Source organism: Cetorhinus maximus, chromosome 11 (genome assembly GCF_964194155.1).
Source record: "Cetorhinus maximus chromosome 11, sCetMax3.hap1.1, whole genome shotgun sequence".
Taxonomy (NCBI): Eukaryota; Metazoa; Chordata; class Chondrichthyes; order Lamniformes; family Cetorhinidae; genus Cetorhinus; species Cetorhinus maximus.
Genome location: NC_135889.1, coordinates 24,404,784 through 24,418,871, shown reverse-complemented (window position 1 = coordinate 24,418,871; position 14,088 = coordinate 24,404,784). Strand labels below are relative to the sequence as shown.

The 14,088-nt window shown below is 43.3% G+C and overlaps 1 protein-coding gene across 1 annotated transcript in view; it reads left to right on the top strand.

The window, feature by feature from the left end:
- Positions 1 to 14,088, top strand: part of kansl1l (KAT8 regulatory NSL complex subunit 1-like) — an 89,519-nt gene that overhangs the window by 38,806 nt on the left and 36,625 nt on the right. The window contains exons 7-8 of the mRNA XM_078551655.1: positions 1,212 to 1,364; positions 3,552 to 3,704. Of these exons, the coding sequence (XP_078407781.1) occupies positions 1,212 to 1,364; positions 3,552 to 3,704 (306 nt within the window). The remainder of the gene's footprint in view (positions 1 to 1,211; positions 1,365 to 3,551; positions 3,705 to 14,088) is intronic.

Below are 14,088 nucleotides of genomic sequence, written 5' to 3'. Positions count from 1 at the left end.
AAGGTAGTCTCTTCCTTTGTGAAAACTCTGCTGGTTCTCCTTGTATTTCAGCTGGGTTGAAAATGTGGTGGGAATGCTGAATTTCTGTGCCGCAGCTTTCTTCCTTTCTCCAGGATTCTGCTCTGCTATTTTTCTCAGTGAGGAAGGTTTTTTAACATCTCGCTTACTTCCCTCTGCACTCTGGTATGGAAACGCTGCCATACTTAGACAACTAATGTTGATCATGGGATTATTTTAACTGTACATGGGCAGAACGCATTTATGGTAGGGATTTAACTTAATATTTGAAATTGAGTTGGAGGGGGAGGATGTTGCCCATAAGCTGACTTTGCACTATCTTAATGCATTGATTAAGTCAAGCATTTTAACTGATGCCATAAAAATAGGACAGGGAAAAGTGAATTCCATGAGACAGAGATGTCTCAAGTTTTTTGTGTCTGTGTGAGCAGCCTAGGTGTTTACCATGGAATATCACAGGCAACCTGTCAATAAATATATGTTCCCATTAATTTCAATATAAGCTTTATTTAAACTGGCGAATATTTGGTATTCTAATTAGGATTTATCCAACAATGAAGTAACAGCGCTAGAAATAGTCCTTTTACACCACCCACCCCACCCCCGGCCACTTCACACACACCCTGGACCCATAAAATGCTCCTTTTTCTGTTTGTTTCTTTTCCAATTTGCCCTTGGCTGTCTGGGTTATAAGGGCCAGATTGTCCAGGCTTGGCCCACAGGCCAAAGTTTGTACACCCCTGCCTTAGCGTCTGATGGAGAAATACTAAGGGAACTGAGGCACTACCTCTAAGTAAGGTCAAGAAAACCAAAAAGATTGTTGTGTGATGTTTATATCTGCCCCACAGGTTGCAATAGAATAATTGACTATTTTCAAATCATGTAGCACGAAACCATGCATTGTTAACAGGTTGTACTAGAGCTACAGTTCCATATAAAGCAGCAAGAAAACAGTCATTGAAATCTATTATTTTTAAACCCATTTGTATCTTAATTATTTAATGTTTAATGTATTTCTGTTTTTATTGCTTGAATTTTTCCATGTTTAGCAGTATATACAGTAAATTTTACCTAAAACCCATGGAATAAATACACAGTTGTAACAAAATATTGTGTACAGAGCTCATTGACATTTTTATGGCTGGGAAGTAAAATAATGCTGTTTAGGAAATATCTTTTTTTACATTTTGTAGATATACCTCTTAGTGTACACGTTCAAGCTTTGTTGCATAATGAAGACTGGAACAAGCAGCCCTTTCCATCAATAATGAATGCGTTAAAGGCTTCTTTATCAAACAGTACACTTTGTAAAAGTCATACTTGTGAGGATGCCTTGGATTCAGTCAGTAAGTGGGAACTTGTCTACTTTTGCTTTTCACTTTGTGCATTTATCCACAAAACTGGTTTTTAAGAGTATGAATAAATCAATTACCTAGCTAATTCAAAACAAAACCGTATGGATGCTGGGAATCTGAAATAAAAATAGAAAACACTAGAAATACCCAGTAAGTTTGGCAGCATCTGTTGAGAGAGAATCAGTGTTAACGTTTCAGGTCAATGACCTTTCAGTTACTGACCTGAAACTTTCACACTGTTTCCCTCTTCATTGATGCTGCCAGACCTGCTGGATACTTGCAGCATTTTATGTTTTTATGTTAATTATAACGGTCATTTCTGGTTCGCAACATTAACAGACATTTCATCAGCATTCTCTTCTTAACTTTTCCACATTGCAAAACTTCAATTTTTGAACTTTCTGTTTGATTTAATAAGGTTTTAAAATTTCTTGAATGTATATTATAACTGCAAAATACAGCCAGTTGTAGCTGTGAGATGTTTAATAGTTTTTAACAGCATCCAAAGTCTGTTTCCCCTTTTGTTAAGCAGTTGGCGGCATAATGGGGTTGAAATTACTCTTCAAAATTTCCAATGCTCACATAATTTTGTAATGTGCAATTCCTGTGAAGAAGTACAGAAGTTGGTGCCCCAGACATTACTCTTGCCAGCAGTCATTCTCACAGAAAGTAATGTGTGAAGTTTGCCATTTTTGCAGGCGTTTTTGAATTGACACAGAATATAGCTTTTCTTTTGACATAAACATTGAAATCTGATTTAAACAGCAGCTAATTCTATGGTGCTGGTTTGGTTGCTTTCTTGTAGCCAAGTATGATTCTATCAAAGAGTTAATACACTATTCAATCAAAGCCACATCCAGTCCACAAAATATATTTCCGTCCTTCAACCTCTTGGAAATCAGAGGCAGTTTCTTTTCCCTAACCCAGGACTGCAGAAGCCAGTTCTACTCCTATTGCTGCCCTGCCTGAGCTCAGCTAACTATGAATCGAGCCTGACCCCTCACTGGTCTGTATAGCCTAGCTACTTGCCAGGAAAGCTCTGCAGAAATTTCTACTGTAGTGTATCCAGAATCAAGTCACCTGTTCCCTGTTTAGCCAACTAAACAGGACAACTGAAACCCATAGCTGAATGCCCAGAGTCTTTGTGGAACTTCAGCTCCTGAGGATTTTCTGAAGGAGTCATAGTCATTATGGTACAGAAAGACTCCATACGGTTCTCTGTAGACCAACCAATTGGTCCCATTCCGTTACTATGTCCTCCAGTATGTGATTTTACTTGAATAAAATACTTCTGCCACCCTTGTAGGCAGCGAGTTCCATTCTTCTTCCTGAAATCTACACAGCACATTTACCAACATGCATTAAATTTGATCGCTATCCTGAGTATTTATAATTTTCAATCTTAATGGAGTAATATTGGACAGGCAACATCACAGTTCATCTTTATACTTAATCATCTTGGGGTTTATCTTCTGATCCAATGTGAATTAGGCTTTCACCCTAAGTTTCATACTTGTGTATGAAATAATACCAGTAATTTCCACAACTGTTTGCTTCTGATACTTCTGCTAATGTGGGCAATATTACTCATGGGTGAGAGGAATGAGCAACTGAGCCTTACAAACCATGACTGGTGTGCCTATCTCTGGAAATTCAGCTGGTTCAGCAGCAGGAGTTATTTTCCTCAGCATTCTGAGATAGGGACTGGAAAAGCAGTTTTCATATCCAATCCTAAACTGCCATCCAACAGCCCCTTTTGGCAAATCAGATGTATGGGCATTAGGTGAAGACAGGATTGGCTTAACTGTGATGCCCCTACAGTTCAATATACTACCAGCATTCAGTTGCTAGTTGCACAAGCGGAGTGATTACTTGAGAGGAATATTCTGAATGTGACTTGTGATCATGGGCCCATACTCCTATAAGAAGTCAATGCCTTCAGGAGGGAATAACGGAAGGAGGAAGAGAATTTTCAAAACTTTTTGCTGTAGTTTAAATTTTTTTAATGTAAATATCACAAAAGAACTTCCCAAAACTGATGCTTGCAGGGATTAATGGTAAAAGTATTGAATCCTTTCAAGGTTTGTAAACAGCTTGTATAGAATTTTTAAATTCAAATACTGTATCTTGGAGAGCAAAACCCAAGATTTTTATTTCTATCATCCAATTGATCTCCAGGGTGTAATGTGAATAAAGACCTCTATGCCAAGGCACTAGGACAACACTGGAACCAGTCATCTTCTGTCCCTAAGCTACAGACTCCAGCAGAAGCATCGAGGAAGCCCCTCAAGGAATTAAGAAAGAGAAGACATTCGAATGAGAAAACTACCGGTAAGGACAAACGGTGGTTTTGGAGGGCCAAACTGTAGGTCATGTACCTGGGCCATTGTTGAATTTGCTATTGAAAGTCTGTTATTTTCCTCCCAGTTGAACAGGACTTGGGCTGAAACACATTTGTCCATACTTGGCTCATGAAGTTTCCCCTCCCCCCAGATCACACCATGCCTGAGTTGTGTTGCCTGAGCTCCACCATCTCTTTCACCTGTTTGAATTTGTGACCGAAGCATGTACCCACACTGGTGACACCCAGCCCAACCCTGTCACCGCAAATCTGATATCAGTAATTAGCCTGAGTTGGTGTAGTGATCACTCCCTCCTCATAGTGACTGACACAGATGCTCTGATGAGGGAATAAAATAACATGTTTCCACAAACCATGGTAGAGTCTCTCTCCAGCTCTGATCCTCTTGTGCCTCCAAAATCGCAGGCTTTCTTTCTCCTTCCCTATCTAAGCCTGTCTTTTCTCTTCTAATCGGCAGGGACTTTTTCGTTTTCCACTGTTCATAATACATGTTCTCTCTGTCTGTCTAATAATATAAAATAAATGCTGAAAATATTCAGCAGGTCTGGCAGCATCTGTGGAGAGAGGAACAAAGTTAATGTTTCAAGTCTGTATGACTACTTCAGAGCTAAAGCTCAGGAGAGATTGACAAAGATGTCACGGACACAAGACAAGGGAATATCAATGGTGTGTTAAAGACTAAAGAAGGTGTTGATAGTGGCATAAAGGTAAGATAGCAGAATGTGTTAATAGCCGAACAAGGGTCAGCGCTCTTAGAAACAAGTGACAGATGGCCCTGTGGGGCAGGGGGGGTTGGGGAAAAAGGATTTAAAAAAATAAAAATATATACATAAATTTTTTAAAATGAATAAATAAATAAACAAATAAAAATAATTTTTTTTAAATTTAGATTATAAAAGGGGCAAAGGTGGAAGAGAGAGCTTGTTGAACTTAATGTTAAGTCCAGAAGGCTGTAAAGTGCCCAATTAGAAGATGAGGTGCTGTTTCTCCAGTTTGCGTTGGACTTCACTGGAACATTGTTGCAGGCCAAGGACAGATATGTGGGCATGAGAGCAAGATGATGCGTTGAAGTAGCAAGCGACAGGAAGGTCTGGGTCACGTCTGCAGACTGAGCGAAGGTGTTCTGCAAATGGTGTCACCCAATCTGCATTTCGTGCCCCCAATGTAGAGACGACTGCCAACTCCAGCATGATGCCACCACCAAACGCATCATCCCCTTAACCCCCCCCAAGCCGTAGGGACCGTTCCCTCCGTGACACCCTGGTCCCACCCCTCCATCACCCACAACCCCTCATCCCCTTCCCATGCAATCGCAAAAGGCGCAACACCTGCCTCTTTACCTCCTCGCCGCCCAAGGCCCCCTGAGTATTCCCCTTTGCACCTCCTTCAATTTGATCTACTGTATTCACTGATCCCAACGCGGTCTCCTCTACATGGGGAGACTAAATGCAGACTGGGTGACCGCTTTGCGGTCTGTCTTTGAGCATGACCCAGACTTTCCTTTCGCTTGTCGTTTCAGCACACCACCTTGCTCCCATGCTCACCTGTCTCTCCTTGGCCTGCTGCAGTGTTTCAGTGAAGTGCAATACAAACTGAAGAACAGCACCTCATCTTCTGATTAGGCACTGTATAGCCTTCTGGACTTGACGTTAAGTTCAACAACTTGAGGCCATGAACTCACTCCTCCAATTAATCCATTTGTAAAAATTTGTAACAAAACAAAAATACCTGGAAAAGCTCAGCAGGTCTGAGAGCATCTGCGGAGAGCAATACAGTTAACGTTTAGAGTCCGAATGACTCTTCATCAGAACTAAGGAAAAATAGAAAAGAGGTGAAATATAAGCTGGTCTAAGGGGGGGTGGGACGGGTAGAGCTGGATAGAGGGCCAGTGATAGGTGGAGATTTCCAAAAGATGTCATAGACAAAAGGACAAAGAGGTGTTGACAGTGGTGATATTGCTAAGAAATGTGCTAATGGGGACATTAAGGGTGGAAAGCAGCAAAAGCAAGGGACAGATAGCCCTAGTTGGGGTGGGGTGCGGGGGAATCGAAATAGGCTAAAAGGTAGAGATAAAACAATGGATGGAAATACATTTAAAAGTAATGGAAATAGGTGGGAAAAGGAAAATACATATAAATTATTGGAAAAAGGGGGATCGGAAAGGGGGTGGGAAAGGAGGAGAGAGTTCATGATCTAAATTTGTTGAACTCAATATTCAGTCTGGAAGGCTGTAAAGTACCTGGTCAGAAGATGAGGCGCTGTTCCTCCAGTTTGCGTTGAGCTTCTCTGGAACATTGCAGCAGGCCAAGGAAAAATTTGTATTTGTTTTTTTATTTATTTACTCTTTCTTAATATATTTTTTATCTTTTATACCTTTTTTTAAATCCCTTTTTTCTCCAAAAAACACCACACCCCCTTGCCCAGGGCTATCTGTCACTTGTTTCTATGTTGTGCTTTCACAGAGCGCTGATCCTTGTTCGGCTGTTAACACATTTTGCTATCTTCCCTTTCTGCCACTATTGACACCTTCTTTGGTCTTTAACACTACCATTAACACCCCCTTGTCTTGTGTCCATGACACCTTCGTCAATCTCCTGAGCTCCCACCTACCAGTGACATCTATTTTGCCCCATCTGCTTCACCCCCTCTTAAATAGTATAATATCCATTACATTTCTACTTCCCTTTAGCTCTGAAGAAGAGTCATACGGACTCGAAACATTAACTCTGTTTCTCTCTCTCCACAGATGCTGCCAGACCTGCTGAGTTTTTCCAGCATTTTCTGTTTTTATTTCAGATTTCCAGCATCCGCAGTAGTTTATTTTGATGTCTCTCTCTGCCCCTGTTTAGTGTTCGCGCTTTCACACTGAGTCAGAAGGTCATGGGTTCAGGTCTCACTCTAAGACTCGATCACATAACCTAGGCTGACGCTCCAGTGCAGTACTAAGTGAATGCTGCATTGTTAGAGGTGCTGTCATTTGGATGCAATGCCTGCCTATCTGCTCAAGTGAATGGTGCATGGAAAATATCTCATGGCATTGTTTAAACAGGGGAGGGGATTTTGCTCATTTTCCTGAGCAATATTTATCTCTTAGCCAATATCACCAAAATAGATTACAGCACATTTATCTCACTGATTGTGGGACCTTGTGTGCAAATTGGCTGTAATATTTGTCTGCATAAGTGACTGCAGTTCAAAAGTCATGAATTGGTTCGAAGTACTTTGGGTGCAAAAAGTGCTTTATCAAATGCACATTTATTTGATTGCTCTTGCCTCTATTCCTGAAACTATATTTTCTAAGGTCTGCCTTTTACCACCATTTTCCTCCCACACCCTCCCCCGCTGCCACCATCCCACCCCTTCCAGATCCCTCTCTTGTATTACTTCTTCTGGACAGATCCCACTTATTTTCAACTCCTACTATTTTGTACTTCCCTCCCCTAACTCTGAACAATATCTCCTTTTTTTACGAACAAGGAACAGGAGTAGGCCATTCAGCCTCTCGAGCCTGCTCCGCCATTTAACAAGATCATGGCTGATCTGATAGTAACTCGAAATCTGCATCCCACCTACCCCTGATAACCTATCACCCCTTTGCTTACCAAGCATCTATCCACCTCTGCCTTAAGAAGATTCAAAACCCTGCTTCCACCACCTTTTCGGGAAGAGAGTTCCAAAGACACAACTTTCTGAGTGAAAAAAATTTCACCTCATCTGTTTTAAATGGGTGACCCCTTATTTTTAAACAGTGATGCTTAGTTCTAGATTCTCCCACAAGAGGAAACATCCTCTCCACATCCACCCTGTCAAGACCCCTCAAGATCTTATATGTATCAATCAAGTCGCCTCTTACTCTTCTAAACTCCAGCGGATACAAGCCTAGTCTGTCCAACCTTTCCTCATAAGACAACCCACCCATTCCAGGCATTAACCTGGTAAACCTTCTTTGAATTCCTTCCAACACATTTACATCCTTTCTTAAATAAGGTGACCAATACTATACACAGTACTCCAAATGTGGTCTCACTGATGCCCTGTATAACTGAAGCATAACCTCTCTACTTTTGTACTCAATTCCCCTCGCAATAAATTATAACATTCTATTAGCTTTCCTAATTACTTGTGTACTAGCCTTTTGTGATTCATGCACTATTACACCAGATTCCTCTGCATCTCAGAGCTCTGAAATCTCTTACCATTTAGATAATATGTTTCTCTTTTATTATTCCTGTCAAAATGGACAATTTCACATTTTCCCACATTATATTTCCCATATTTGCTAGACCTTTTCCCACTCACTTAACCCATCCATATCGGTTTGTAGCCCCGTTATGTCCTCTTCACAACTTGTTTTCCTACCTAGCTTTGTGTAATCAGCAAGTTGGGCAACCGTCCCTTCAATCCCTTCATCCAAGTCATTTATATAAATTGTAAACAGTTGAGGTCCCAGTGCTGATCCCTGTGACACACCACTCGTTATGCCTTGCCAACCTGAAAAAGACCCATTTATGCCTACTCTCTGCTTCCTGTTAGCCAGCCAATCTTCTGTCCATGTTAATATTTACCCCTTATACCATGAGCTTTTATTTTCTGCAATAATCTTTGATGTGGCACTTCATCAAATGCCTTCTGGAAACCTAAGTACAGTACATCCACAGGTTCCCCTTTATCCACAGCACATGCTACTTCCTCAAAGAGCGCCAATAGATTGGTTAAACATGAGTTCCCTTTCACAAAACCATGTTGACTCTGCCTGATGACCTTGAGCTTATCCAAGTGCCCTTCTATAACTCCATTAATTATAGCTTCTAACATTTTCCCTATGACAGATGTTAAGGTAACTGGCCTGTAGTTTCCTGCTTTCTGTCTCCTTTCCTTTTTGAATAATGGGGTTACATTTGCTATCTTCCAATCTAATGGGACCTTCCCCAAATCTAGGGAATTTTGCAAAATTGAAACCAATGCATCAACTATCTCACTAGACATTTCTTTTAAGACCCTAAGATGAATTCCATCAGAACCTGGGCTCTTGTCAGCCCGCAGCTTCAACAATTTACTCAGTATCACTTCTCTGGTGACTGTAATTTTCCTGACTTCCTTCCCCACTTCCATTTCCTGGTTTATAGCTGCTTCTGGGATGTTACTTGTATCCTCTATAGTGAAAACTCATGCAAAATACCTCTTCAGTTTTTTTTTATTCATCCACAGGATGTGGGCTTCACTGGCTGGGCCAGCATTTATTGCCCATCCCTAGTTGCCCTTGAGAAGGTGGAGGTGAGCTGCCTTCTTGAACTGCTGTAGTCCATGTGCTGTAGGTATACCCACAGTGCTGTTAGGAAAGGAGTTCCAGGATTTTGACCCAGCGACAGTGAAGGAATGGCGATATATTTCCAAGTCAGGATGGTGACTGACTTGGAGGGGAACTTCCAGGTGGTGGTGTTCCCATTTATCTGCTGCCCTTGTCCTTCTAGATGGTAGTGGTCGTGGATTTGGAAGATGCTGTCGAAGGAGCCTTGGTGAATTCCTGCAGTGCAACTTGTAGATGGTACACACTGCTGCTACTGTGCGTCAGTGGTGGAGGGAGTGAATGTTTGTGGATGTGGTGCCAATCAAGCAGGCTGCTTTGTCCTGGACAGTGTCAAGCTTCTTGAGTGTTTTGGGTGCTGCACTCATCCAGGCAATTGGGGAGTATTCCATCACACTGCTGTCTTGTGCCTTGGTAGACAGGCTTTGGGGAGTCAGGAGGTGAGTTACTTGTTGCAGGATTCCTAGCCTCTGACCTGCTGCTGTAGCCACAGTATTTATATGGCTAGTCCAGTTCAGTTTCTGGTCAATGGTAACTCCTAGGATGTTGATAGTGGAGAATTCAGTGATGGTAATGCCATTGAACACCAAGGGGTGATGGTTGGATTCCCTCTTGTTGGAGATAGTCATTGCTTGGCACTTGTGTGGCGTGAATGTTACTTGCCACTTGTCAGCCCAAGCCTGGATGTTGTCCAGGCCTTGCTGCACTTGGACATGGACTGTATTTGAGGAGTCGCGAATGGCGTTGAACATTGTGCAATCATCAGCGAACATCCCCACTTCTGACCTTATGATGGAAGGAAGGTCATTGATGAAGCATTGATGAGGGTTGGGCCGAGAACACTACCCTGAGGAACTCCTGTAGTGATGCCTTGGAGCTGAGAATACTGACCTCCAACAACCACAACCATCTTCCTTTGTGCTAGGTATGACGCCAACCAGCGGAGAGTTTTCCCCCTGATTCACATTGACTCCAGTTTTGCAAGTGTTCCTTGATGCCACACCCGGTCAAATGCTGCCTTGATGTCAAGGGCAGTCACTCTCAGCTCACCTCTGGAGTTCATCTCTTTTGTCCATGTTTGAACCAAGGCTGTAATGAGGTCAGGAGCTCAGCAGCCCTGGCAGAACCCAAACTGGGCATCAGTGAACAGGTTATTGCTAAGCAAGTGCCGCTTGATTGCACTGTTGATGACCCCTTCCATTACTTTACTGATGATTGAGAGTAGACTGATGGGTTGGTAATTGGCTGGGTTGGACTTGTCCTGCTTTTTGTGTACAGAACTCACCTGGGCAATTTTCCACATTGCCAAGTAGATGTCAGTGTTTGAGCTGTACTGGAACAGCCTGGCTAGGAACATGAGACTTCAGTACTATTGCTGGAATGTTGTCAGGGCCCACAGCCTTTGCAGTATCCAGTGCCTTCAGCTGCTTCTTGATATCACGGGGTGAATCGAATTGTTTGAAGACTGGCATCTGTGATGCTGGGGACCTCCAGACGAGGCTGAGATGGATCACCCATTCGGCACTTCTCGCTGAAGATTGTAGCAAATGCTTTAGCCCTATTTTTTCCACCGATATGCTGGGCTCCTCCATCGTTGAGGATGGGGATATTTGTGGAGCCTCCTCCCCCAGTGAGTTGTTTAGCTGTCTACCACCATTCATGACTGGATGTGGCAGGACTGCAGAGCTTAGATCTGATCTGTTGGTTGTGGGATCGCTTAGCCCTGTCTATCACTTGCTGCTTATGCTGTTTGGCACACAGAGTCCTGTGTTATAGCTTCACCAGGTTGACACCTCATTTTTAGGTATGCCTGGTGTTGCTCCTGGAATGCCCTCCTGCACTATTCACTGAACCAGGGTTGAGCCCTAACTTGATGGTAATGGTAAAGTGGGGGATATGTCGGGCCGCGAGGTTACAGATTGTGTTTGAGTACAATTCTGCTGGTGCTGATGGCCCACAGTGCCTCATGGATGCCCAGTCTTAAGTTGCTAGATCGGTTCGAAATCTATCCCATTTAGCACGATGGTAGTGCCACACAACACGATGGGGGGTATCCTCGATGTGGAGGTGGGACTTCACCCCCACAATGACTGTGCGGTGGTCACTCCTGCCAATCCTGTTATGGACAGATGCATCTGTGGCAGGCAGGTTGGTGAGGATGAGGTCAAGCATGTTTTTCCCCCTTGTTGGTTCCCTCACCACCTGGCACTGACCCAGTCTAGCAGCTATGTCATTTAGGACTCGGCCAGCTTGGTCAGTGGTGGTGCTAACGAGCCGCTCTTGGTGATGGACATTGAAGACCCCCACCCAGAGTACATTCTGTGCCCATGTCACCTTCAGTGCTTCCTCCAAGTCGTGTTCAACATGCATCAGCTGTGGGAGGGCGGTATGTGGTAATCAGCAGGAGATTTCCTTGCCCATGTTTGTCCTGATGCTGTGAGACTTTATGGGGTCTGGAGTCAATGTTGAGGACTCCCAGGGCAACTCCTTCCCGACTGTATACAACTGTGCCGCCATCTCTGCCGGTGGGACAGGACATAGCCAGGGATGATGGTGGTGGTGGTGGTGTCTGGGACACTTTCTGTAAGGTATGATTCTGTGAGGATGACTATGTCAGGCTGTTGCTTGAATAGTCTGTGAGACAGCTCTCCCAATTTTGGCACTAGTGCTTAGACATTGGTAAGGAGGGTTTTGCATAGTCGACAGGGCTGAGATTGCCGCTGTCGTTTCTGGTGCCTAGGTCCGTCCAGTTTCATTCCTTTTTTGTGACTTTGTAGCAGTTCAATACAACTGAGTTTCAGAGGGCATTTAAGAGTCAACCACATTGCTGTGGGCCTGGAGTCACATGTAGGCCAGATTTCCTTCCCTAAAGGGCCTGAGTGAACCAGATGGGTTCGACAATTGTTCCATGGTCATTAGACTTGTAGTTCCAGATTTTTGTTGAATTCAAATTCCACCATCTGCCGGGTCCTCAGAGCATTACCCTGGGTCTGTGGATTACCAGTCCTGTGACAATACCACTACACCATCACCTCCCCCAATTCATCTGCCGTCTCCTTGTTTTCCATTATCAATTCTCCAGACTTACTTTCTGTAGGACCAATGCTCACTTTGTTAACTTTTTTCTCTTAATATATTTATAAAAACACTTACTACCTGTTTTTGTATTTCTGGCTAGCTTTCTCTCATACTCCCACTTTTTTCCCCACTTTTAGTGTCTTTTAGTCATTCTTTACTGTTCCTTATATTCTGTCCATTCTTCTGCCCTGCCACCTGTCTTTGCACAATTATATGCTTTTTCTTTAAGTTTAATACTATCTTTAACCTTTCTAGTTAACCACGGATGGTGTGTCCACCCCTTAGACTTTTTCTTACTCGTTGGAATGTATTTAGTCTGTGCATTCTGAAATATCCCCTTAAATATTAGCCACTGAAACTCTATTGACCTATCCCATAACCTAATTTGCCAACCCACTTTAGCTAGCTCAGATTTCATGCCCTCATAATTGCCCTTATTTAAGTTTAAAAACTTAGTCTCAGACCTACTCCTCTCTCTCCCTCAAACTGAATATAAAATGCAATCATATTATGGTCACTGCTACCTAGGGGCACCTTCACTATGAGATCATTTATTACACCCATCTCATTGCACAATACCTGGTTTAGTATAGCCTGCTCTCTGGTTGGCTCCAGAACATGCTGTTCTAAAAAACTATCCCAAAAACATCCAGGGAAAAATTTAACCCCCATTGGGGGAAAAGTGCGGGCGCGGGCGGGTGCGCGTGCTTCGATTGGGGGGCCGCCATTTTACTGACGTCCACTCGGAAGCGCTATGCACTCCCTGTGGGGACAGGGGGTGATTCCCGCAGTCGGGAGTGGGCCCTTTTGCTGTTGGGACATGCCCATAACTTTTATTGAAAGATGTGATTAAAATTTAAAGACCCTCATGAAACCTCACTCCACCTGTGGATGAGGTTTCATGCTTTTTCCGAAGCCTGCCAGGTCTCCTGGCCTGCCCGCCAACCTTTAGGTTGGACGGGCAGGTTCATTAATGACCTTAATTACTTTTTCAATGGCCTCAATAGGCCGTAGACAGGTCGGCGGGTGCGCAGCTGATTCGGCTGCACCCCCGCCGACCTGAAAATTGAAATGACGCAGGGTGACATCGGGAGTTCCACCTGACGTTATCACGCCTCATTTTACGCCCTTGCTCGCCAACTGGAAGATCCTGCCCTCAATGTACACCTCATCTAGGCTATCTTTGCCCATCCGACTTTTCCAGTCTATATGTAAATTAAAATCTCCCATGATTATCGCCGTGCCTTTCTGACAAGATCCAGTTATTTCCTCCTTTATGTTCAACCCTACCATGTACTTCCTGTTAGGGGGCCTTTACACAACTCCCACAGGTGACTTCTTGCTTTAACCATTTCTCACCTCTACCCAAACCGCTTCCACATCCTGGTTTCCTGAGTTTAGATCATCCCTCTCTATTGTGCCAATTCCACCATTAACTAACAGAGCACCCTTCCACCTTTTCTTTGCTTCCTGTCCTTCCTAAATATCCTGTACCCTTCAACGTTCAGGTCCCAATCCATGTCCCCCTGCAGCCATGTCTCCATAACGGCTATCAAATTGTAATTATTTATTTCTATGTGGGCTCTCAGTTCATCTGTTTTGTTTCAAATGCTACGTGAATTCAGATACAGAGCTTTTAGTTTTATCCTTTTATTCTTTTTATAACCTCTAGTTTCATCGGTTGCTTTACTGTTAGATTCGTACTCTCTATCCCTTCCTGTCACAGCCAGTTTTTCATATCCTGTAATAATACCTTTTTCTTTTGTCTCTGCTCTTAGATTTATCACATCTTCCCAAATTTGATCCCCAATATTTAGTTTAAAACCCTCTCTACTTCCCTAGTTATGTGGCTCGTAAGAACACTGGTCCCGGTGTAGGCTGTCCCAATGGTACAGATCCCACTTTCCCCAGTACTGGTGCCAGTGCCCCATGAACCAGAACCCACTTCTCCCACACCACTCTTTGAGCCA